The sequence below is a fragment of the Hyla sarda genome, chromosome 5 (assembly GCF_029499605.1).
Source record: "Hyla sarda isolate aHylSar1 chromosome 5, aHylSar1.hap1, whole genome shotgun sequence".
Classification (NCBI taxonomy): Eukaryota; Metazoa; Chordata; class Amphibia; order Anura; family Hylidae; genus Hyla; species Hyla sarda.
The window spans coordinates 54,845,111-54,872,461 of NC_079193.1; the positions used below are offsets into that span (position 1 = coordinate 54,845,111).

Sequence of the window (27,351 nt, forward strand, 5' to 3'; positions counted from 1 at the left end):
CACACACTGTGCCTCTTGGTATAATACTGCCACACACCATGTCCCTGAGTATAATACTGCAACACACCATGTCCCTGAGTATAATACTGTCACACACCATGTCCCTGAGTATAATACTGCCACACACCATGTCCCTGAGTATAATACTGCCACACACCATGTCCCTAAGTATAATACTGCCACACACCATGTCCCTGAGAATAATACTGCCACACACCATGTCCCTGAGTATAATACTGCTACACACCATGCCCCTGAGTATAATACTGCCAAACACCATGTCCCTGAGTATAATACTGCCACACACTGTGCCCCTAGGTTTAATACAGCTAAACACTGTGGGGGGAGATTTATCAAAAAGGTTGCCACATTTCTTGACAAAAAATACCTGCCATTCTAATTTGCATAATTAATTATATATGCATGACATCACATTAATCCCCCCTCTGATCCCCCTGTGCCATAATCATTCTGGTTGATTCCCCCATGCCATACTCTGTTACTCATTTCTAGGGATGTCCCGATACCATTTTTTTAAGACCGAGTACGAGTACCGATACTTTAATTCTAGTACTCGCCGATACCAAGTACGAGTACTTTTATTTTAAAGGGAATCTTATACCAGGGTGACCTTGTCTCTGGCGCTTCTTACCGTATGATATGTGGGTCCTTGTGGTGTACAATGGAGGCGGCTGCTGTAGTATGAGCCAAGATTTCTCTCTTCTCCATTGGACAGAACAGGGAATTTGCATTGGCGGTGAGAACGATGACCACATGGTGAGCAGCAGTAGAAACCGGGTCACCTGCACTATCTACATATACATTCAAGTTAGTGCAGGTGACTCTGCTGTAAGATTGTCTTTAATAGTAGGTAGTATCCCCCTGCAGACATTAGCAGGGGCCCCCCGTGTAGACAGCAGCCCCCCTGTAGACCACAGCCCCCCTTTAGACAGTGGGCCCCCATTTAAACAGCAGCAGGGCCCCCCCCTTTAGACAGTAGCAGGGGGCCCCCTTTAGACAGCAGCAAGGGCCCCCCTTTAGACAGCAGCAGGGGCCCCCCTGTAGACAGCAGCAAGTGCAGTATGAGGTTATCCTGGCCCTACAGGCCTTATTGTCCCAGTTGGAGTCCCCTAGGGCTGGGTCGGCTAGTGCACCCCCACAGAGGTGGGTTTCTTCGGTGAGGGCTGGTTTGCTTACGGAGGCTGTTTTTTGTGGGCTTAGCCCTTTGGGGGCCCACATTGATGAGGGGTTGGGTGAAAAGATCTGGGCCAACCAGTATATTGATATATGGTCTTTAGTGTCCATGGACCAGAATACAGTGGATAGGAGTGTAGGCCCAGCACAGACAGGATAGTAGACTGCAAGCGCTGGGTAGCAAAACTATGGGAAATTGGCTCCAAGCATTCACAGTATTACATTGCGTTATGAGGCAACACCATCATGAGCGCTGCTCGGAATGATTCACTTACATGGATTCCATATATAAATTCCGACAAGTCTTATGGGGGTAGTGCCTGGTGGCGATATGAAGAATTTTGTCCTGCCTTGCATTGCAGCCCGAGTTGGGGTGGGGTATAAAAGCCAGGATGTGTGGTTAAGGTTAATGATGGCTCAGAGAGTTCCTCCAACCGGAGCCACTGGTGGGCAACAGGCTCCCCAGGGTTCAGTGGCCGTGCGTTGCCTACTGGCTGTTTAATGAGGGCCACTGCAAGTTCTTTGGCCTCTGTAAATTTAAGCATGAATGCTCCACTTGTGGTTACACCTATGCGGCGGTGCGATGTACAAGACCGGTTAAGTCAGCGATTAGGCCCCCAGGTTCGGTTGAGGTCAAGGACCACAGTGTCAGTGGACGCGATGCTCCCATGGCTAAATCAGTATCCTAATAGCTAGGCTGCCAGTCAGTTGTTTGACAGTTTCTCCTTTGGTTTCTTTGTACCCTTTGTTCCCTCTAGGTTGCCCCAGGACTCCCCTAATTTGAGGTCTGCCAGGGAGCACCCCCAGGTCCTTCGGGATAAGGTCCAGAAGAGGGTTAATTTGGGGCATTTTATGGGACCTTTTCATTATCCCCCGCTTGAGAACCTGTGGGTATCCCCACTTGTTGTGGTACCCAAGTAGGAAGTGGGATGTTTCAGGTTGACCCATCATTTGTCCCATCCCAAAGGTCCGTCGGTTAATGAAGGTATTTCCAAAGAGGACGCCTCGGTCTTCTACGTGTTGTTTGATCAGGCCGTTATGCTTGTTCGGACGGTAGGTAGGTATGCCTTGAAGGCTAAATTAGACATTGAATTGGCTTTCAGATTATTGCCAGTTCACCCGGAATGTTACCACCTGGTGGGTTGTAAGGTTGATGGTTTGTACCCATGGGTTGTTCCATCTCCTGTCATTATTTTGAATTGTTTAGCTCCTTCTTGGAGTGGGCTGTCCATTTTGAGACGGGTACTAGGTCCGTTATCCATTGTCTGGACGACTTTCTTGTTAGGATTCGGCAGGCTGGATGTGGATCCTCTGTGCCAGTGAGGGATTGGCGTGGACCGGTTCTAGGGTTGCTACTGGTTTTCACCAGAGCCCGCCGCAAAGCAGGATGGTCTTGCTGCGGTGGTAGCAACCAGGTCTTATCCACCGGCAACGGCTCAACCTCGCTGACTGCTGAGAAGGCGTGGGACAGAAGGACTAGGCAGAGGCAAGGTCAGACATAGCAGAAGGTTGGGGCAGGCGGCAAGGTTCGTAGTCAATGAGGATAGCAGGAGATCTGGAACACAGGCTTTGGACAATACTAAACGCTTTCACTGGCACAAGGCAACAAGATCCGGCAAGGAAGTGCAGGGGAAGTGAGGTAATATGGACAGGGAGCAGGTGGAAGCTAATTAGGCTGATTGGGCCAGGCACCAATCACTAGTGCACTGGCCCTTTAAATCTTAGAGAGCTGGCGCGCGCGCGCCCTAGAGAGCGGAGCAGCGCACGCCAGAACATGACAGCCGGGGACCGGGACGGGTAAGTGACTTGGGATGCGATTCGCGAGCGGGCGCGTCCCGTCATGCGAATCGCATCCCCGCCGGCAATGTCAGTGCAGCGCTCCCGGTCAGCGGGACTGACCGGGGCGCTGCAGAGAGAGAGACGCCGCGAGCGCTTCGGGGAGGAGCAGGGACCCGGAGCGCTCGGCATAACATTCCTATTTGGGGCGCAACCTGCTGGAGGGTTTCTGCGCTTCCCGCAAGGTGACCCTGTTGCAGATTGAGTCATTGCTGGGCTTACTGTTTTTTTTCTGCCGCATAATGCCCATGAGGCGTGTTTTTTTTGCGGCATCTGTCGCTTGCCACCAAAGGTGTACGTAGGCCGGAGCACAGGATTTGAGTCACGGCTGCTTTGCAAGCTGATTGTTCCGAATGGCTTGATTTCCTTCGGTGTTACAAAGGTTCCACTTGCTGGCAAGCGGTGGAAGTTTCTAGTGATGAATTGTTTCACCTAGTGCTCCGGCCGGACACGCTGCCCGTGAGCGCTCCCCTGCTCCGTCCACTTCTGCAGGCGGGACCGAGATTTGAATTGCAGGTTGCGCCCGCATGCGAATCTGGGGCCGTCACTCACCTTCCCTATCTGCTGTTCCTTCTGTAGTCTCGCATCGCCGGCGCACGTGTCCCCCCCTCTTAGGATGCACGCGCCGGTGCCTTGTCTATAAGTGTGATCACCTCCCACACCGGATATTTGCACCTAGTGCCTCAGATAAAGCAGTCATTGTGTTGCCTTTCTGTGTTCCTGACTACTCCGCTTGTGACCTGACTACGCTTCTGTGCCGCCAGCCTTCTGACCTTGCTACGTCCTGCCTTCCTGCCAGCCTCTCTACGTGTCATCTTTCCTGAGTCAAGTTACACCTCGCATCCTGTGTGGTCGAGTCATGCCAGGGGTAACTATCTGGGTGCCGCCTGCCGCAACAAGACCATCCCGCTTTGCGGCGGGCTCTGGTGAAAACCAGCGGCACCTTAGACTCCTCTCCCTGGCACGGCCCACTTCATTTTCCACACGGATCCAGAGGATCCACTACCACCTGCCGTAACATGAATTATCCCTGTTCATGGACACTGCTGGCTATGTGGGTTTTTGTGGGGAGTGGTGTGCTGAGTATTGGCCAGTTGCATGGCAAGGGAATGGTTTTTGCAGAAATTTAACTTTGCTTGAGCTTTTCCCCATCATAGTGGCCCTAAAAGTGTGGGGGGACAGTTTCCGGAATTGCAAGGTTTGTTTCTGGACTGACAACCTCAGTGTCGTTCATTGTGTTAACCATCTTTCCTCCTCCTCCTTACCTGTCCTCTCCCTGCTCCTCCATCTGGTCCAACATGTTCCAGGAGTGGACAACAAGATTGCTGATGCATTGTCTTGTTTCTGTTTCCAGCAGTTTCGGGAGTTATTCCCAGGGGCGGCCTCAGAGGGCCTCCAGTGCCCCTCTTCCCTCTGGGATGTGAACAATGCCTGATGCCCTTGGTGTCTTATTCAGTGACTCCTGCCACGTGGTCCAGCCACGGTAAGGCGTGGGAGGAGTGGCTTTCTTTAGTTAGGGACCGGGATGTCGCTGTTAGTGAGAAAGCATGGTTTGCTGTAACCGTTGACTATTTGTTGCAGTTACGGGAGTTGGGTTGATCAGCTGTGGTAGCCAGACGTAGGTTAGCTGAGATTAGTTTTCCCTTTAAGCTTAGGGGTTTGGTTGATGTTACTAAGCGTTTCTGCATTTCTCAGGCTCTCAACGGTTGGTCATGGGGTCCTAGGAAGAGGGATTCTAGGAGACCGGTGTCCTTTCAATTGCTTACATCCCTGATGGTGGCTGTCGAGGGGGTTTGTTCCTCGGCTTATGAATCTCTGTTGTTTCAGATAGCTTTCTCTCTGGCTTTCTTTGGGGCATTAAGGGTGGGGGAATTGGTGCCCGCTTTCTCGTTAGGTTTGGGTGTGTTATTGAGGGAGGATGAGGTTCAGTCAGGTACGGTGGTTCAGCTGCAGGTATGCAGCTCCAAAACGGATGTGGTGGGTAGAGTGAGTCGTTGACTTTATATGCTCTAGAGGGTGCTGTTTGTCCTGTACGGCTGGTGGGTTCCTTTTTGCCCCTGTCCCTTCTGGTGCTCGCTTTTTAGTACATGAAATGTGTCTGCCCCTATGCCGTTTCCAGTTTTCCTCAGTGTTTAAAAAATGTTTGGTCGCCTTGGGTATGCCTGAGCAGGATTATGGAACCCATTCTTTCCATATTTGGGCGGCGACAAAGGCCTCCCGGGCAGGCCTACCTGTCATGGAGATACAGAGGATTGGCCGTTGGCGGTCGGGGTTCTATGCTTCTTACATACGCCCAGAATTGTTGTTATAATTATTTTTCTTTTCAGGTCCACATTCTCCTGAGATCATTTTCCTGGGACATTTATATATCTTCAGAGCCGGGCAGAGGGCTGTTTGTAGACCCGGAGGGCAGTCCCTTGGCTTCAACAATGAAGTGCAATGGAGAGGCATTGGCGGTCTCAAGTGCATACGGGTGTTGGTGGAATCGGTGGGTATTGCTCGAATGGTCTCTTTCTCCGTGGTATTAGTCATCCATGCGGGGGGGGGGGGGGGGGGGCAACGATCTTTGCTCACTGTGAATGGCTGAATTGATTACATTGATGCGGATGGATGTAGAGAGGATCCAATTTTTTTTTCAAGAAATAGTCATAGTATGGTCGGAGATGGTTCGACGGGTAACGTGGCAGGAGGCACGGGATCCAGTGGCAATTGAATAAGCTTGTCGCACTGTCAATTCCAGACTAGCTAGATACATTAGTTCCTGGGGTGGGGTGGTTGTCTGCCATCGTCAGTTAGAAGGGGAAGCTTTGTTTCTCCTCAGTGAGGGTCGGAGTGCAATGTAGTTCCCCACCGAACTCCTCCATGGCGGAGGAGAAATGGGTATGATGAGCATCAGGAGAATAGAGTGTCTTGCATACCCCTTAGCTCCAAGAGTTATAAGACATGTTGGAGTCAAACTGTTGTTTGATCTGGTTAACGATAATAAACGCTGTGGCCGACCCCCAGTTGTCCAGCAAAGGTTACTGGTTTTCATTGTTTTATTTACACCAGGCAGCGTCACACAGCAGACATACAAACATAGTAAAAGTCAAGTTGCGGGCAGTCTTGCAGATCCTCTGAAGCCTCTTGGTTGCGTTTCTGATTAATTAAATACCCTTGCCTGACTTTTTTGGTTTGGGAGGACGGTAGTCAGTGTCAATAGCTGCAGAGGACCGGAGCAGGTCACGGGAGGCATGCCAGGAGCGCTGGAGGAAAGTAAAGGTTTATTTTGTTGTACCTCAACACAATGGTCAAAAAACAACAGACAATGATTATCACCTTTAAAAGTACCAGTCTCCTCCTCTGCGAGGTTGGTGTGCTTTTTCTATGCCACATGTGTCATTTTTTTTTGAATATTACTATTTTGCTCATTTGTATATTATTAAATTTTTTGTTTATTAATATTCTGTACTTCTTTGATGATAGGTTTTTTGAGCTTTGAATCTTCTTCTTCCTGGCTTGATTTACTAAGGCTAGTTTAGTCTACATCATGCGTTTGCTGGTGAACTTGCGACTGCAATTTTAATATTGCATTATATCACACTTATGCCAGCTAACAATAACGTTGTATTATAATTTATTTTTTCACTTTTTTTTTATTATTTTGTTTTGTTCTTTCTATTTAAGCACATTATGGTCCAAAAATTATTAATGCATTTGTACTATTGGTAAGCAGACATCATGTAATTATTATGTGAGCTGTTCAAGCTCCATCCTCTATATATGGTATATGCAATGGGCCTTTCGCATTACAGACATTCATCTTGTTATACTTTATAGGTCCTTTTGTCTTATACCTATTGCAGTATGTTATGGAACATGTGGGTTGGTACTGAATACCATATATACATATATGTATCCTTTCTTTATATTTACCATTGTGCCCCGTATTCTATACAACCATGAAAACAGTGTAAATATGCCATGTGTGCTATACTTAAAGAGTCACTCTCATTAAAAAAATTTTTTTGCTATTGCACTCCTTATGGTAAATGAAAAATATTTCTAATATACTTTGTTTAAAAAAAAAATAAGTTTTCTATGTTTTATTTGTGCAACTCATACACAGACTTTGGACCAAAGTCCAAACACAGGAAGTGCCACCTGGAGTGCTGAGGGGGGGGGGTGTCCAGCCTCATCCAATCATAGCTCCTCTCACACATAACTGCCATATGCTGTTGGTTGGACCCCCCCCCCTCAGCACTCCAGGCGGCTCTTCCTGTGTTTGGACTTTGGTCCAAAGTCTGTGTATGAGTTGGGGGAAAATGTGCTCTTTAGCTTTTTTAAGCACAAATAAAACATAGAAAACTTCATTTTTTTAAACAAGGTATATTAGAAATATTTTTTATTTACCATAAGGAGTGCAATAGCAAAACATTTTTTAATGAGAGTGACCCTTTAAGTTCTCTGGTTTTGTTCAATTTTGTTCATTGATATACAGTATGTGATTGCAAATGCAATCTTGTCTCACTGTTGCTATCATGTTCACATCTTGCGTTTTTTTTGCAAATGGTCACTTAGGCGAATCCATCTCTATTTCGTGTTTTTCACCCAGTTCAGTATATACCTTATTGAGAGCTTCCACCTGCTCCTCCACTGGATCTGTCTTCGCACGCCAATCCGTTTGGATGGGAGGTTCTTGGTTATTTTCACATGCAGCATTGATATAAAATTAAGCACTGTCTCCCTCATAATTTGCCATGATTAAGAGCTTGATATAAGTTCGAAACGCGTCGGTGTGGTTGTTTTTACTTATGGATTCTCCGTGTTTTTAATGGAACTATTAAAGCTTGAATTTTAACAGCCAATTTGCTGTGAAGCTGGATACCACCAAGTATCCCTATTGAACTATATGGGCAGGCGGCCTGCTTCCTCCGAGCTCCAGTGCTACAGAATTTGGGCTATCTTCTATATCTGATTCATCCGGTCTGTGTGGTGAGTGAGCTGAACTGCATCCTTTTTCTATATTCCAATTCCCTCCATTAGCCTGGAATTGGCTAGCAGCCCCCCAGTAGGCAGTCAGTTCTGCCCATTAGGCAAGTAGTTTACAATGTAGGCAGGTAGTCCCCCAACCCCCTCCCCCCCCCACCTCCCCCATTTTGTTTAATGGGTCAAAACTGCTGAGAAATTTCCGTACAGAGGTGCAGACGCTCATTATGCTGTGGATTTGTGATTGATTTCCCCACTTTCTGCATATAGTGGAGAGATCAACAGTGAATCTGCAACAAAATAATTCACATATAACACACACCCATGTTTTTTGCTGCATATTTGTGACAGATCTGTATAAAAAAATATGGGCACATGTGATATCACCTTAATGAAATGTATTCTGCCCAAGTGCCTAGGGCAGCAGGAACTGTAAACAGGTCCTGCCAGTGTGACAAGCAGATGAGCTTTTCTGCCTCTGAGCTCTGCTGTGATTAAGAAGCTAACATACTGTGAGCCAAGCAGTATAGAGCCATGCTCAGGGAGAAAGCCATAGAACTAGTGAGAAGGGCTAGTGTGGTGGCCCAGTACAGGAGTTGCACCCCTGTACCCTAGCTACCCATCCAGTGACTCCTGTACCCCCCTGGACCTGTGCCTTGTGTATTTACTTCTATCCCTGTTATATAGTGTATTGTACATAACGTGTTATGTCTTTAAGTAATCTTGTCATCTGATTGTGACCAGGGAAGATACCAGTGACCATGTTACCTACAGGGTGACCTATGGGACCCCTCCTAGTCTCCCCCATATAAGCACTGGGTGGGACTAGTTCACTCTCTTGGAGCTCTGCTAAGCTGTTTGCAGCAAGGTCAAGCCCTAGGTATGTGTCTGGAGTCCAAAGGAGGCCAAAGTCTACTACGCATCCACGGGTTCTCAAGTCCATTGCCCCACAGGTCAAGTCAAAGTCTGGTAAGCTGCAGAAAAAGGTGAAGTCAGTCATAGTCTGTCATAGTCAAGTCAGTCCAAGTCAATTATACCAAGTCAGCATGGCTCTGCAAATTTCCCATGTCCACCATAAGTCCCAGCCAGCCCTGTGGTCTCTGAAGTCACTGGTCACCTCCGTGGACCTAGCAAAGGTGTATAGACTGTTACATCTGTCTGACTCAGTAAAGCTGCCGTTGTTCCATAAGTTGGCATCAGAGTCATTATTTGCCTCCGTGCATAGCCCAGGATCCAGCGGTATACCTTCGGGTGGTGAAGCAGTTAAACACAAGGGGTTAATGCATCACAAACACAAGGGGTTTATGCCATCTGCCCATAGGGTACTTCCATTTGCCCTGCATCACACCCTCACCACAACTTTTGGCATCCTACAAACAGAATATGGGTTTGCGCCTTATGCCCCCAGTCTTAACTGTGTCCAGTATTGCAGAGTAAAATTTGCACGCAGATGTGAACAAAAATTGCGCCAGAGAGTGTACGGGACTTTGTCAGTAAAAAGTGTTTAATCCGAGATGCTTGTGAAATAGAGGGGGAGGTGAAGAAAAGACTGTTATCTGCCATTGTGAATTGTCAAAGTACTGTGTCGACCATGTGTAAAATCAGGTCCGATGTTATGCTACGTCACAAAGTGTTGACTGTACCTGCAAGGGTTAACGATGTGCTGGAGAAGTGCGCGAAAATGTCCCGTGCTGGTCAACGTTCCACCTCTGGGCGTGGAAACCATGTCGCTGTATCAAACCCGAAGTGGAACTGTAAAGATTCGCTCCCTGTTGCCGGGGGAGCGGAAGTCAGCGCTGCACCGCTGACATACTTCCGGCCAGCGGTCTTTTTCTCGGAGCACTGCATAAAAGAAGCAGTGCTGTCGGATCTTCTCAGTTTGCCGGAAGTCTGTGAATGGAGCGACATGGAAGAACAGGCAAGCATGAGGTCAGAGAGTCCCAAGATGGTGCCGGAGGCCATGGTACACGTGTTTAAGGAGCTGGCAGATCGTCTACAACGAATCTCCATCGGGGCCGAAGAGGCTTGCTACCATGTCCCGCTGCCCAAAAACGATGGACACTGGCCAGAAACCCCGGTATGTCTGCATATTCCAGAGGAGCATCACATGTGAGGCTGTTCCCTCACCACCGGACCTGGGGATCCTGAGCGGAGATCCCTACAGTTGAGTCAGAAGTGAGTACCCCGGCTGAGGCCGCTTTCTCTACCCCTCTTTCTACTCCCAGCCCAGAGCAACCCCCCCCCCCCCCAGGTCCAGAATTCTGCAGCACACCCCTTGTCACCACCGCTGCCCTGGTCGCTATTTGGTGATGAGCTGCAAGTAGTCTGTGATGTACATGAGTACCTGTCAAAGTTACCAGAGTACCTGTCAAAGCTACCTAAAATAGCTGCCACCGCTCCCAAGTACACCCCAAGTCGAGGAGCAGCAGTATCCAGTACAGATGTGTCCAGGCCTACTCCTGTCACTGAAGAGGTTTGGCCTGCTCACCGGACACCAACTAGAGTGCATCGGCCTACTCCTGCTGAAGAGGAGGTTTGGCCGGCCCAATAGGCACCAACATCTATTCCCCCAGTGGCGCAAGCTGCTGCTGTGCAAATGGTGGTTACCATCAGCCCCACCATTACTGAGTAAGTTCATCAGAGGGGGCACAGTCCCGTGGACCCCGTTATATGTCCCAGCCTCGGAAGCAGTTCTACAGGTGAGGCTGGGATGAAAAATTCCCAGGCTGAAGTCTGTGCGTGATAACTTTGCTATTAAGTCATGAGACTAACTTTGTTACGTGAAGCATGATTGTTGCTTTCAGGTTCCTGCAACGTTCAAGAAAAGTGCTTGGTGGACTCACCAAGAACTCCTGTAACCATTTGTGTAAGTTCACGAGCCCGGCCTATAGCCATGATCCTTTACTGAGAACTCTAACTGTGGAGCAGTACTATAAAAAATATATATTTTCATATATATTTTCGGAGTAATATATACTGTTTATTTTTTTGACACGAGTGAATGCAAATATTGTCATTGTTGTATTGTTTGAGGCACATTGTAATGAAGAGTATATAGCGTGTTTATACAAAAATGTCTGAAGTGTATAATGTCTTTTCTACCCATGGCAATTTGTATAGGAGTTATCCTGACTAGGTCAGGAAAAGTGTATTCACTACCTCACTGCCATGACAGTTACCAGCCAGGTACAAAGAGTGATAGGGCCTTTGTATAATAGTATAGCATAAATAATGCTAATGTCAGTTCATGTATAGCTAAGTCAGTGTTGTACATAGCATTGTGTGTATCTAAACTAGTCAAAGGTCATGTATAATCAGGACTGTAGCTAACCAATGTATATTACCCAGTCCATAATAGTCAGTAATGTCTTATGTCTTACCATTTTCCTGTCCATCGTGTACAGGGTGCTCTACTGGCCAGAGAGTTCTCCTTGAAGCATAGATAAACATGTACAGTGACAGAGCTACCATGTATGTAGGTAATACCATCATATATTATTGTATTTTATCAGAGAGTGTATATCTGTTTATGTAATGTTCTGGGGAGAAGTAGCTATAACCGAAGGGCCCCAGCAGCTAAGGCATTCGGGTAGAATTAAATTCGGTAAGGACATTACCATCCATTCCACATGGACTCTTTCTCAGTTATTTGTTTGTCAGCCCTGAAAAAAGACATTCGTAAATGTTATGTTTCTCCAGGCCCCAGTGACCACTTTCTGTCATGGCCTGGAAGGGCTAGTGTGGTGTCGGGTGATGGTAATGTGCAAATTAACCTTTTCGTTACACCAGGGCAAGGTTAACCTAAACACCGTCCGAGGTTGAGCCAGCCTCTCCTGTGCCAGGCAGGGGGCAATAAATACTCTGACGCAAGGTTACAGATAACTGGCTTTACTGAGGCAGGACAGATGGTAAAATCCGTTACAGCTCAGATTGGTACAAAGGGAGGTGCAGGATAAACCTTGGAAGCCTATCGCCTTGCTGGGACTTGTAGTAGCTTGAATTTTGCTGTAAATGACTGACTTGCTGTATGGCAACCCACGCTGACTTTAGTGCTGCAGAATAACTGACTTGAATGACTGACTTTAGTTATCCTATACACCACCTGAGGTATAGCCAGGCACGGGGTAAATAATCACTTCAATACAAAGTTACGGAACAACGGCTCTTTACTGAGGCAGAAAAGGTGTTAAAATCTTTACAGCTCAGCTCAGGCCCAAGGATATACACGATGAACTTTAGGAAGCTTGTCGGCTTGCTGGGACTTGCAGTGGACTTGGACTGACTTTTGCAACTCACGCTGAATTTAGTAGTTTGACAGACTTGATTATCTTGACTAGACTTTTGTGCCAGTCTTTGACTTTCACCTGCAGGGGTTAACTAGTAGTAGATGCGTGGCTGCTTGACTAGGCCTTAGGCCTCCCTCAGGAACACCAGACAACTTTACAGGTCTTCACTCCACTGTATGATCGCAGGTCGCCATTGGTTGCAATGGCAGCAGGAGGCCAGATCATGCCCTACTGTCTGCCTGCTATGGAAGCCTGTGAGATCCATCCACAGGCTGGATCGCACAGGCTGTAGTGTGTGTAGCTCATCAGGTCATACTCCGCTGCAGTACAAATGTATTGCAGCATAGTATAACCTGTAAAAAGTGAAAAATAAAATAATAAAAGGTTCTTCAATAAAAGTATGAAGTGTAAAAATAAATGCCACTTTCCCAGTAAAATCATTAAAAAAACAACACAAATCATATACATAATAGGTATTGCCACATCCGTAATGATGTGTACCATAAAGCTATAATGTAACTTATCCCGCACGGTGAACGCCGTAAAAAAAACAACAACAAAATTGCAAAATACACCAATTATGGTGCAAATAGCGGAGTAAAAAATATCAAAAGTTAGCATGTATTGCAAAAATAATACCAAAAAAAGTACAGCTTGTCCCGCAAAAAATGAGCCCTCGCTCAATGGTGTCTGATAAAAAATAAAAAGTTACGGAAAATGATAAAGCAAAAAAGGGAAAAAATAAATTTTGCTCAGAAAAGGAAAAAGAACATAAAAAGCTATATAAAATGGGTATCGCCATAATCATACCGACCCACAGAATAAATATAACATCAACCTTACCACACAATGAACGCCATAAAAAAAAATTTAAAAACATGCCATAAATTTTCCAGTTTTTCATAATATTTTGAAGTTTTTCACAAAAAATGCTGCATGTGTCAACAAAAATACACCACTTATATAAAGTACAATATGTCACGAAAAAACTATCTCAGAATCGCTCCACTCACACTAAAAAGTGTTCTTAAGTTATTACCATTTAACCTCTTCAGGACATAGGGCGTATGGATACGCCCTGAATCCCGAGTCCTTAAGGACCGAGGGCGTATCCATACGCCCGTGGGAATTCCGGCCCCCACCGCTAGCCGGTTGGGGACCGGAGCCGGATGCCTGCTGAAATCGTTCAGCAGGCATCCCGGCATATCGCCCAGGGGGGTCATTATGCCCCCCCATGTCGGCGATCGCCGCAGATCGCTGGACAATTCAGTCCAGCGATCTGCGGCGATTCCGGGTCAATCGGGTCTCCAGTGACCCGATGACCCGGAATTACTGGCTGTTCGGGGCCGTCTCTGACGGCCCCGAACAGCCAGAGCCTGCAGGGGTGAGGTGGCACTGGTGCCACCTCACGATCGCCCTGATTCGTCGGCCGGATTACCGGCCGACCAATCAGGGCGCCTGCTGCGGGTGTCACTCCCGCACCCGCTCCGCCCCTCTTCCGGAGGACGTGAGCGGGTGCGGGACGTGCACCCCGGGTGCTGGGGACCCCGATCCCCGGCGCCCCTGTTGGGATCGGGGCCCCAGGAGCAGCTGCGGCGGCGGAGACGACGAGGGACTGACCTGTGCGGCGAGGATCATTGGAGGTGAGTGACAGCCTCCTGCTGTTGCTTAGCAACAGCTCCCAGCATGCAAAAAGGGCATGCTGGGAGTTGTAGTTATGCAACAGCAGGAGGCAGACCACCACAACTCCCAGCATTCCCTTATGGGCATGCTGGGACTTATGGTTTTGCAACAGCTGGAGGCACATTCTTTCTATGGAAAAGTGTACCTTCAGCTGTTGTGTAACTACAACTCCCAGCTTGCACAAACAGCTAAAGTGCATGCTGGGAGTTGTAGTGGTGCATCTGCTGGTTGCATAACTACAACTCCCAGCATGCCCGTTGGCTGTCGGTGACTGCTGAGAGTTGTAGTTTTGCAACAGCTGAAGGCACACTGGTTGTGAAACTCAGAGTTTTTTTTTACCTAACTCAGTGTTTCACGACCGGTGTGCCTCCAGCTGTTGCAAACTACAACTCTCAGCAGTCACCGTACACCATGCACCGTACATGCTGGGAGTTGTAGTTTTGCAACAGCTGGAGGCACACTGGTTGTGAAACACTGAGTTAGGTCACAAACTCAGTGATACATAACCAGTGTGCCTACAGTTGTTGCAAAACTGCAACTCTCAGCAGTCACCGACAGCCAACAGGCATGCTTGGAGTTGTAGTTATGCAACAGCTGGATGTCCCCCCCCCCAATGTGAATGTACAGGGTACACTCACATGGGCGGAGGATTACAGTAAGTATCTGGCTGCAAATTTGAGCTGCCGCAAACTTTCTGCTGCAGCTCAAATTGCCAGCGAGAAACTACTGTGAACCCCCGCCCGTGTGACTGTACCCTAAAAACACTACACTACACTAACACAAAAAATAAAATAAAAAGTAAAAAAACACTACATATACACATACCCCTACACAGCCCCCCTCCCCTCCCCAATAAAAATGAAAAACGTCTGGTACGCCACTGTTTCCAGAACGGAGCCTCCAGCTGTTGCAAAACAACTCCCAGTATTGTCGGACAGCCGTTGACTGTCCAGGCATGCTGGGAGTTTTGCAACAGCTGGAGGCACCCTGTTTGGGAATCACTGGCGTAGAATACCCCTATGTCCACCCCTATGCAATCCCTAATTTAGGCCTCAAATGCGCATGGCGCTCTCACTTTGGAGCCCTGTCGTATTTCAAGGCAACAGTTTAGGGTCACATATGGGGTATCGCCGTACTCGGGAGAAATTGTGTTACAAATTTTGGGGGGTATTTTCTGCTTTTACCCTTTTTAAAAATGTAAAATTTTTGGGAAAACAAGCATTTTAGGTAAAAAAAAAATTTTTTTTTTTACATATGCAAAAGTCGGGAAACACCTGTGGGGTATAAAGGTTCACTTAACCCCTTGTTACGTTCCCCAAGGGGTCTAGTTTCCAAAATGGTATGCCATGTGTTTTTTTTTTGCTGTCCTGGCACCATAGGGGCTTCCTAAATGCGGCATGCCCCCAGAGAAAAATTTGCGTTCAAAAAGCCAAATGTGACTCCTTCTCTTCTGAGACCTGTAGTGCGCCAGCAGAGCACTTTTCACCCCCATATGGGGTGTTTTCTGAATCGGGAGAAATTGGGCTTCAAATTTTTAGGGGTATTTTCTGCTATTACCCTTTTTAAAAATAAAATTTTTTTGGGAAAACAAGCATTTTAGGTAAAATTTTATTATTATTTTTTTACATTTGCAAAAGTCGTGAAACACCTGTGGGGTATTAAGGTTCACTTTATCCCATGTTACATTCCCCGAGGGGTCTAGTTTCCAAAATGGTATGCCATGTGTTTTTTTTTTTGCTGTTCTGGCACCATAAGGGCTTCCTAAAGGTAACATGCCCCCCAAAAACCATTTCAGAAAAACGTACTCTCCAAAATCCCCTTGTCGCTCCTTCCCTTCTGAGCCCTCTACTGCGCCCGCCGAACACTTTACATAGACATATGAGGGATGTGCTTACTCGAGAGAAATTGGGCTACAAATACAAGTAAAAATTTTGTCCTTTTACCCCTTGTAAAAATTCAAAAATTGGGTCTACAAGAACATGTGAGTGTAAAAAATGAAGATTGTGAATTTTCTCCTTCACTTTGCTGCTATTCGTGTGAAACACCTAAAGGGTTAAAACGCTGACTGAATGTCATTTTGAATACTTTGGGGGGTGTAGTTTTTATAATGGGGTCATTTATGGGGTATTTCTAATATGAAGACCCTTCAAATCCACTTCAAACCTGAACTGGTCCCTGAAAAATACTGAGTTTGAAAATTTTGTGAAAAATCGGAAAATTGCTGCTGAACTTTGAAGCCCTCTGGTGTCTTCCAAAAGTAAAAACACATCAATTTTATGATGCAAACATAAAGTAGACATATTGTATATGTGAACCAAAAAAAAATGTATTCGTAATATCCATTTTCCTTACAAGCAGAGAGCTTCAAAGTTAGAAAAATGCTAAATTTTCAAATTTTTCATCAAATTTACGGATTTTTCACCAAGAAAGGATGCAAGTATCGACAAAAATTTACCACTATGTTAAAGTAGAATATGTCACGAAAAAACAATCTCAGAATCAGAATGATAACTAAAAGCATTCCAGAGTTATTAATGTTTAAAGTGACAGTGGTCAGATGTGCAAAAAACGCTCCGGTCCTTAAGGCCAAAATGGGCTCCGTCCTGAAGGGGTTAAAGAGACACATGTCAAATAAAAAATAAAAAAAGAGCTTGGTCATACAGGTAAAAATTGGCTCCGTCCTTAAGGGATTAATTTTTTCCTCATTTGTTCTACCATATTCCCGTTCCACCTCCTTAATTTGTTCAATTAAATCTGTCTCTTTTTTTCCTTACTTTTTTTTTTTTATCTGATATTTCTATATAAGCAACCCCTTTGTTACTACTTATCCCCTTTGTTACTACTTCTATCTCCAACCAATGAGGATTAATATTAATTTTCCTTACTTTCTGCCCATTTATAACAGAATGCTTCACATATCAGAACTTCATTGAGTGATCCGACACACACTTGGGCTCATGACACACTTGGGCTGAATTATGTGTCTTACAATAACATGAAAAAATGTCTTCCTCTGGGTACAAACACCTTCATACATCATGTAATACTAATTCTTCACAACATTTTGCTAACATTGATGTCCCTCTACCCCTTTGAATACTTCTGCGTTCCCCAGCTGCATGCAAATCATGCTAATTCATATTTTTTATAAAATTTGCCAATTTTTGTAGTACTTCCAAAGTGAATTGGGGGGGGGGGGGGGGGTTATTTACAAACGCTAGAGTCACTTCTATTTCTTCCCACTTATCGAATAAAAATACATATCTGCCTCTTTTTTCACATTCTGAGCCATGTACCTCGATTTTTCATGTATCAGAACTGACACTCCTGATGAGTAGACTGAATGTGCAGAGTGAAACTCTAGTTTTGCACATCTCTTATTAATTAGTTTAAGTGCATCATTAGTCTACAAGACAGACTATAGCTAGTAGATAGCTTGATTCTTGATTCTGTCAAATGTCGCTACTCTTTTCCCTCTCTCCCTCAGTCTTCTAATATTCCAACAAAACTCATACAGAGAAAAAATACAGTCCGACACTGCTATGGCACTCAAACTATTATGTGCCAACACTGGACATACCTGCCTGTGTGTTGGTAAGAAGCGCCTCGTGGTTCTCTGACTGTAGATTCAAACTTACATGTAGAATTAAGAACTACGACTTCCAAGTATCTTCTTTTATTTAACACTCACATTGATACACAGGATGGGATGACATATGGAAGGAGGGGTGGTGATTCCACAAGGCCTTGTGGTACCCCTCCATATGTCATCCCTTCCTGTGCATCAATGTGAGTGTTAAATAAAGGAAGATACTCAGAAGACGTGGTGAGTGCCGACTTAAATTTTTTTCTTAAGTCTATCTCTAATATGCCACACTAATAATTTATCCTCCTTATTTCTATTTACATTATACTCCATAAGAGAAATACATATATCTCTCTATTCCTTAATGCCAGGCTGATCCCTCCCCCCTTCCCACTGCATGAGTTGAGCTTTCCCAACTCTCTCCACTCTTCATTTTTCTTGATCCCTCCACCTCTCTCCCTACATAAGTACTCTCTACTACTACAGACCCTGAGAGTCCATCCATTTCACAATTTTCATAGGGTTTTCCCCTTATATACAATTCTCATATGGGCTGGAAACAATAAAGAGAAAGGAATGTCCAGGCTGTGCAATTTCTTCTTCACATCTTTAAAGGCAACTCTCCACTTCTGTGTTGCCTTAGAAAAGTCAGGCTACATATATATACTAGCGGAACCATTTTCTAATTGCTCTTTTTCCCTTGAGTATTTTAACAGAATGTCTCTGTCCTTTGCACACAACAATTTTATCAGCATAGTTCTTGGCGGGGCTCTGGTTATAGGTTTGCCTGACGGAACCCTGTGCGCTCTTTCAATCATCAACCATTCAGTCAACTTTTCGACTCCAACCAGACCTGTAATCCATTTCGTGCAAAAAGATATAGGGTCAGGACCTTCCTCTCCTTCAGGCAGCCCGATTACTCTGACTTTCGCTCTTCTTGACCTATCATGTAGGTCATTAATCTTTTATTTTAGTTCTTTACTCTCCTTACTAACCCCCTCCTGTGCCTTTATTACTGATGACACTTTATGGTGCAGCTGGGGCAGTGACTTCTCCACCTGTACAACTCTTTCCTTGACTTTTTTAATATTGTCCCGAACAAGCATAATGGGGGAGATTTATCAAAACCTGTGCAGAGGAAAACTTGCCCAGTTGCCCATAGCAACCAATCAGCTTGCTTCTTTCATTTTTATGAAGACCAGTGAAAAATGAAAGAAGCAATCTGATTGGTTGCTATGGGCAATTGGGCAAGTTTTCCTCTGCACAGGTTTTGATAAATCTTCCCCAATGTCTGTACTAAGACTTCCCACTTGAGCAGATAATTCCTCTAAGGCTTTATTACTTTTTTGTACTTCACATAAAATAGAGTCCAACATTTGCCCATTTATTTCTCCTTTCTCTCCCTCCTCAAGTAACCCCTGCACTGGTAGAGTATCTGGATCCCTCACTTGGACCTTCATTGCTCTCTGCCATCAATTGTTTATTCATTCTTGTCTTAATAACATCTTTGGGTGATTTTAGGAATTTATCCATCTTAGTATTGCTCATTACTTCACCCACCAGCCCTCTGCCTGAGCGTCTCAGCTGTGGTTTTGGCTTATTTGGCATGATATAGTCAGAAATTACTTCTTTCCTTAATACTCTTTCCTGCAATTATATATACAATCTTATTAAGTGCCCCAATGTCATTTAAGGGAGAGATTAATATGTGGTATAGGGTGTGATGCAAAGGGCAGATGGAATTACCCTAGGGGCAGATGGCATTAACCCCTTGTATTCGTGACGCCAGGGCATGGTTTATCCTCAATACCACCCGAAGGTATACCGCTGTATCCTGGGCTAGGCACTGGGGCAATAATGACTCCGACGCAAAAGCTACAACGGTAGCTTTACTGAGGTTAGACAGGTGGAAAAGTCTGTACAGTTCAGCCAGGCCCACGGAGGTGACCAGTGACTTCAGAGACCTTAAGGGCTTGCTGGGACTTGTAGTAGAGGAGGACAATTTAGTGCATGCCACATTGACTAGACAGATGACTTTGACTTGACTGACTTGTGACTGACAAGACTGTGACTGTGGCTTACTTGCAGGTTTGTAGCTTGAGGCCTCCTATGTCTCTGGACACACACTTAGGCACGACTTGACTGGACCTCAGCAAAGACTAAGAGAGTGTGCAGAGGCTCCAAGGCTTATATGGGAGGCTTTGGTGGGGTCCCATCGGTCATCCCTAGTTCACCTGGTCACTGATACCTCCTGGATAACAATCACTTGACAAATCACATGGTAAACAGTCTTAAAGATAGAACACTCTTACATATATAACATAGGGATTATATACAATTACAATAAACACTGCAGTATGCTGCCTGACAGGGCAGCAAGGGTACGGGGTAACACCTCCCATACTGGGCGAACACAAACTCCCCCTCTTAAACACAGCCGTCCTCGGTGCCCAGTCCTGGAGGGCAGACTACTAACAGTGGTCACTGGGGCCTAGTGAGAACACTTCCTGGGGCATTTTGGTGTAAGTTCCTTCACAGGTCTGATTGTGGGAAACAAAACAAAACGAGTCCATGTGGCACTTGACGAAAAAGGCCCATACATGCTTTTTGTGGTAAACATGTGGGATTCATTACCCTTGTAACTGCAACTTCAACACAATTAGGACACTTGAACACATTTGTGCGGATTGGGCTGCCTGAGGCTCTCTACCCAACTCCTTAGCTTCTGGCGCCCCTCGGCACTAACCACTTTTCCAGGATACCTCCTATATAAATCGCCATAGACACAAAGAGACATCTTAGACAATTCTGTATATATATGTCATATACATTTTATTACAACACTCCATAAACAATATAGTACAGTAACATGTGCATTCACCTGTGCAAAAATATAGACAGTATATATTACTCTGAATATATATATATATATATACAGTATATATATTGAGAGTACCGCTTTAGAGTTCTGGTACATTTTGAGTTCTCAGTAAAGGGTCATGGCTAAAAGCCGGGCACCTACACTTACGCATATGGTTACAAATAAACTTCTTGACAAATTTGTCAGGCACTTCTTCTTGAACGTTGCATAACCTGTAACAACAACAATGCTTCCACATAAAACACAGTTAGTCTCTTCAACTCAAATAGTAGTAAACATCTTGCAAGATTCAAGCACTGTGGCCGGGCAACTTTACATCCCAACCTCAACGGTCACCTTGTTTTCTAGGCATCGACATGTACCTAGGACCACGAGACTAGATAGGGCTGACAAGGTTATCCTACGACACATGGGACAAACTGGAATCAGTGATGGTGGGGCTCACGGTGACCACCACTTGAACAGCAGCAGCTTGCTCAACTTGGGGGCCAGGTGTACGTGCCTGTTGGGCCGGCCAAACCTCCTACTCAGCAGAAGTAGGAGGCACTTTGGTTGGTGCCTGCTGGGTAGGCCAAACCTCCGCAACAGAAGGAGTAGACCTGGGCACTAGTGTTGAGCGGCATAGGCCATATTCGAATTCGCGAATATTCGCGAATATATGGACGAATATTCGTCATATATTCGCGAATATTCGCATATTCGTTATCTCCTCGTTTCATTTTCGCATATGCGAAAGTTCGCGTATGCGAAAATTAACATATGTGACAATTCGCATATGCGAAAATTAGCATATGCTAATTTTCGCATATGCGGATTTTCGCACGCCAGTCTCACACAGTAGTATTAGAGCCTTCTTTACACCACACAAGCTGGAAGCAGAGAGGGATGATCACTGTGATGTGTACTGTGAAGAAAAAAAAAAAAAATAAAATATTCGTAATTACGAATATATAGCGCTATATTCGCGAAATTCGCGAATTCGCAAATATGCGATATTCGCAAATAATATTCGAATTGCGAATATTCGCGAGCAACACTACTGGGCACATCTGTAGACGACCCTTGACGCAGATACTTGGGGTCCATAACAGGTGACTCAGGATACCATTCTTCTTGGACGACTTTCCCCTTGACACTTGGTGGCAGGAGACCAAATGGATCTGAGTCCCAATCTTCAGAGGGTAAGTAGGCAAAGGGGATCTGTGTGGGATTCTTGGGTCTGGTGATGGCTGCTGCCCATTCCCCTCGCAGGCTCTGTACAGGGGTGTATTCTACAATCTCCCCACTACTCTCTTCACCACTCTCCTGTTGACCAGAATAGTACCACCACGGTGACAGTCCATTATTGTGCCATACCCCTCCCTCTGTCAAACTTGATGACTGTAGCTCTTCACCATTCTAGGGTTAGCTCCCCCTGTCGGGGTTGTTCTAGCCTCCTGATATATAAGGCCTCAAGGCGCTTAATGTCCTGTTGCTGAACTTGACGTACTTCATACGGTATAACTTTAGGGCCATACTTCCTTCTCCTCTGCCCCTTTGACTCTTGCATTATGACAGCCACTTCGGCCTCACGTTTGGCCTTTTTGGCCTGGGCTGCTGGGATGGGAATTCCCTGGCAAGGGTGGGAGATGGTCCCTCATGAACTGGACTAGTGCTTGCTCATCGCCTAATAGCCACTTAAGTAATGGCGGTGACCGGGGACATGCTGGAGGCTGCTGTACCTGGGGCACTGGCTCTGGACTGGGGGTAAATTGAAGGGTAGAGAACGCGGCCTCGGCCAGGGTACTCACTTCCGATTTCTCCGTGTGGATCTCCGCCAAGGATCCCCAGGTCCGGTGATGATCTTCACGATGATGCAGGCGTTCCACCCGCTGGAGTTGCAGGCCAATCCTCATCGTCCTCAGGCAAAGGAACTTTCTGGTGGGCGTCTTCCGCCCCGATGGAGAAACGCTGCAGACGATCCGCTAACTCTTGGAACATCTGCCCACGGCCGCGGCAACTTGCCATCTTGGGACTCTTTGCTCTCGTGCTATGCTGCACACACATGGATAATAAAGTGAAGGGTAAGTGAAGCCTAATATGCTTTTTAAATTTCAGCACCATGTGACACAGCCTCACACTGAACTCTTGATGAAACATCATGTGATTGACGTGTACAATAACATCAGGTGTCATAGATGTTAGAAGGGCGGAGCCATCTTATTATTAATTCCACAAGGGGCGTGACTGGGACAGCTTGTAATATAAAAGTGCTTAGTGCAGTTGGAGTTCAGTGTAATCTGCACCTAGCAGGACATAGTGCTCTGGGATTCTGATTGGCTGAGAGATGCTGTGGACAAGGAAGTGAGTAGAGCCTGGTTCTTGCAGGGTCTTGGTTCAGGACTGCGGACAGTTCTTCTGCACAGTGTGAGGATTTCTCCGTACAGCAGGTGAGAGGGCCAGTATGGGCAGTATAGCATGGGGCAGTGGTAGTCAGGTTATGCTGTAAGCCGGGGCTGCACGGGGGGTTCATGTCAGTCAGTGCAGGCAGCAGGTTTACCACTAGAAGTTGAAATCAGAGCACATGAAAGGTAATATAATATGATACATAATAATGATAATAATAAATAATATGATATGTGTTAAGCCTATCAGGCTGTATTTGTGTGAGGAGCATGGATATCTTCCACCCCCCTGCACTTCTAGGAAGGGCATTAAGGAGTGGTGTGTAGGGGGCAGGGTTATATAACGCCCCTGCACCTACTGGCACATAATAAGATATATAATAAAAATTCATAAATATGATATAAAGGGGTGAAGGGAGGAACATCTTTTAAAGGCAGTGATTGCCAACCTGTAGCTCTGCAGCTGTTGCTAAACTCCCAGCATGCCCCAAAAGTCAATGACAGGAGTTCGACAGGAACATGGGGTTGCGAATCTTTTCATCATAGTCATCATATAAAGGGTTTATGATAACAGCTTTCAATGCAGTATTTCAGTATTTCAATGCAGTAGACTGCACTGGACTCTTTTTCGGGTGTCTATATATCTTACATCAAACATTGACCCAGTGCAAGGATATCCAGTGTCAGGCTATGTTCCCACACAGATTTTAGCTTTTGTTCCATTTTTCTGTTTACTGCTAAGAAAAACACTGAACATCTGCTGCTCCGATCAGCTCTGCCTTCTTTCTGCAGTGAGGAGAAACTTTGATTGTCTTCCTTCTTCTCAGTCGGTGTCTATCTGCACTCGTGCAAGGTGGTTGTAAAAAATAAATAAATATATTTTTCTGTGAGCAGGTGCTGCTCCCTACTAGGTGCTGCCCTTGGCACTTGACCACGAGTGCCTAGTGGAAAATATGTTTCTGGCTGCCCACCACTTGGACTACCAGCTAGGTTTTCTTCTGCATACATACTAGTATTCTATAATACCAGCTGCTATCATGCATGATGGCCCTGCTATGGAGCAGATTACCTCCTATTTATATGGCCCTCTGAACTGATCTGCTTAGTTTTTTCAAAGGTGTCAACCAACTTTGGTTGAGGGAATAAGTGAATCACAATGATTCACGGATTTAAAGGTGTTTGCTTCTGCAACATTGTCCCCATTTACCTGTTCACATTGTGTTCGAGCTGTCCATAGGGAATGTATGTCTGATTTCCCAACCAACCTATACCTCTGAAAGAAGGCTCCAACATATGTAATTGTATAAGCAAACAGTGGCATACCTCACACTTGGGCTAGTCTGGTAAGTAGTAGCAGTAGATTATAAATTTGCTTCCAAATTCAAACTTTTCTTTAAAAATGTTTTGAAACTTTTGGCAGGTGAGACGGCGATCTCCCCGGTGCTCTGCAGCAAGGATCTGGTAATGGGTCTGAACTTCTGGCTCTGGTTGGAGAGTTCTCGTATCAGTCCTATTGAGCAGCATTGATATGTTGCACTAGTTCTGGGTTTAGTGACTCCTATAGGTGCCTCCTTTCTGTCAGGTAGATTATCATTTAGGTTCAGCTGTGTGTGTACTGTGCTATGAACCTTCTGCTAAACATAACCCTGCTGTTCCTGCAGCAAGAGATTCAGAGCAGCCATGCCTGACGCGGACACTAGTGCACTGGATGAGAAGCAGGTTCAGCGGCTCTCAGAGATGTGTATACTGATCGATGAGAATGACAAGAGGATTGGAGCCGACACCAAGAAAAACTGTCACCTGAATGAGAACATCAATAAAGGTAAAGAGATCGCCGGGGAGTGACACAGGAATTCTGCATTATACTATTATGGCGTCTGATTATACTCTACAGGAAAGAAAGTCTTTGGTCAATACCTCCTCCATACATTTGCTGATAATGCAGTTTCATGCACACTTATAGCCTAGCAGTCAAATCCCATTTTTGGAATAAAGTTCACAACCATCTAACAATTTGTGAAAAGTATACATAGTCACCCATATAGTAAACTTCCTATATCTTGGCAACTGGAAGGCATAGTAATAAAGTAAAATACTATTGGCATGAGGGCACCTGAGGCTACAAGGTATATAACAGACTTTAAAATGACTAACTGGTGCTTGAATTTTTTTTTAATGGGTCAGGCTAGCTTAATAAGCAATATTCACCAGCCTGATCTCCCACTGCTGCTGTTACAATGGTGCCTTGCCTCTACTTTGTGGTGATATCTAAATGCCCCCTCAGCCAATCTGTCAGGACTGACCGGGGGAAGACAGGGAGAGTGAGCCCTAAACTGACCCTAAAACCACTCTCCCTGCCTACTTGCCCATCCATCCTAAACGATGGATCGACAACTGGGCGCCGGTCCCTTCCTGCGTTAAAGTGCAGTGGCGTAAAAACACATAATATACATAGTCGGTCACAGGCCAGAACAGAAACAGAAAACTACTAGACAACCAGACAGGATACAAATACTAACAGGTCAGAATAGAAACAGGCAAACTGATCAGGAACATAGGACACTGTTCAAAAACAGGTACAAGTACAAAGGACATGTAACAGAGCTGGAATTGGATCCTCTAACCTGTGTGGCAGATGTCTCGGACCGTATCGGGGAGCGGAGTCTAAGGTGCCGCTGGTCTTCACCAGAGCCCGCCGCAAGGCAGGATGGGCTTGCTGCGGCAGGCGACACCCAGGTCATTACCCCCGACACGGCTCGACCACACAGGTAGCTGGGTAAGGCGAGGTACCGAAGGATAAGGCAATAGCATAGGCAAACATAGCAGATGGTCAAGGCAGGCGGCAAAGGTACGGAGTCTAATAACGTAGCGGAAGGTCTGGATACACGGGTAAGGCTAACAAGCTATAAGGGACGTTTAATCTCAGGCTAGGGGCACTGAAGATCCAGCAGGGAAGTGTGGGAGGTGCATGGACTTATAGAATGGTGTCAGGTGTACAGAATAATTATGGGCATACTGGCTCTTAAAATTTTTGAGCGCCCTAAGACACTGAGACACAGCGGAGGCAGCAGGGGAGAGAGGTGAGTGACGGGCTGGCAGCCGGGGACAAGGAAACAATGCACTCGCGGCCGGGTGCAGGCGGCCGGAGCGCAGAACATGACAGGACAAAGATCAGATCAACCAAACAGGATATAAATATAGGACACTGTTCACGCTGGACACAAGACTAGGAAACGGATGAGTCAAAATAGACTCCAAGAATTAAACAGGAATAAGCTCAATCCCGCAGATAACCTCCGGTAGACAAAGGAATAATCAATATCTGTTAGGATTCGGCAGGCTGGATGTGGATCCTCTGTGTCAGCGAGGGATTGGCGTTGACCGTGTCGGTGGACCGGTTCTAGGTTGCTACTGGTATTCACCAGAGCCCGCCGCAAAGCGGGAGGGTCTTGCTGCGGCGGTAGCAACCAGGTCGTATCCACCGGCAACGGCTCAACCTCGCTGACTGCTGAGAAGGCATGGGACAGAAGGACTAGACAGAGGCGAGGTCAGACGTAGCAGAAGGTCAGGGCAGGCGGCAAGGTTCGTAGTCAATGGAGATAGCAAGAGGTCTGGAACACTGGAAGGGCAAACACAGTAAACGCTTTCTCTAGGCACAAGGGCAACAAGATCCGGCAAAGCAGGGAAGGAGAAGTGAGGTTATATGGACGTGGAGCAGGTGGAAGCTGATTAGACTGATTGGGCCCGGCACCAATCATTGGTGCACTGGCCCTTTAAATCTTAGAGAGCTGGCGTGCGCGCGCCCTAAGGAGCAGAGCCGCGCGCGCCAGGACGTGACAGCCGAGGACCGGGACAGGTGAGTAACTTGGGATGCGATTCGCGAGCGGGCGCGTCCCGCTATGCGAATCGCATCCCCGCCGGCAGTGTCAATGCAGCACTCCCGGTCAGCGGGTCTGACCAGGGCGCTGCAGAGAGGGGAACGCCGCGAGTGCTCCGGGGAGGAGCAGGGACCCGGAGCGCTCGGCGTAACAATACCCCAGAAGAGTCCCCTACACAAAGGTAGGAACACGGAGATCTCTTGTACTAATTCTCAATTCCCCAGAGTCAACATGGACAGGTAACAGGGATATCTTGGTACAGAAACACAGAACATACAAAGTGCATGCTAAAGTAAAAATAGTAGATTAAAGGCTCAAACAAACAAAGGGTGTTTCACCAACAGTTTCATAGCAGTATATCAGGCATGTAAGCAGCGAGACAGGATGTCAATCACCAGCTCAGAAGCTAGATAGAGCTGGAGATTTCTAGACACAACCGAGTTCTCATTCATTCAGAGCATTAACCATTCCCTATCCAGGGAAAATAGAAAACTGCTCTGAACATGCTAGTGTGTGAACACACACCTAAACAGAAAAACACAAAAAAAACAACTAAAACAAACGGACATTACACAATCACTGTCTAAGACTCATTGTCACTGCAGTCATAAGTTGCCTAAATAGGCATTTATCGTCAAATTGTGTGTCTGTAAAT

General features: G+C 46.1%; 1 protein-coding gene across 8 annotated transcripts in view; it reads left to right on the forward strand.

Moving 5' to 3' along the window:
- Positions 1 to 27,351, forward strand: part of LOC130273167 (isopentenyl-diphosphate Delta-isomerase 1-like) — a 110,141-nt gene that overhangs the window by 58,647 nt on the left and 24,143 nt on the right. For 5 of the 8 annotated variants that reach the window (XM_056519515.1, XM_056519517.1, XM_056519514.1 and 2 more), the window contains one exon: positions 24,480 to 24,640. In XM_056519515.1, coding sequence (XP_056375490.1) covers positions 24,480 to 24,640 — 161 coding nt within the window. Of the gene's footprint in view, positions 1 to 11,429; positions 11,478 to 22,139; positions 22,498 to 24,263; positions 24,401 to 24,479; positions 24,641 to 27,351 lie in introns of those variants that run through there. The other 3 variants (XM_056519518.1, XM_056519521.1, XM_056519520.1) reach the window with 3 other exon arrangements.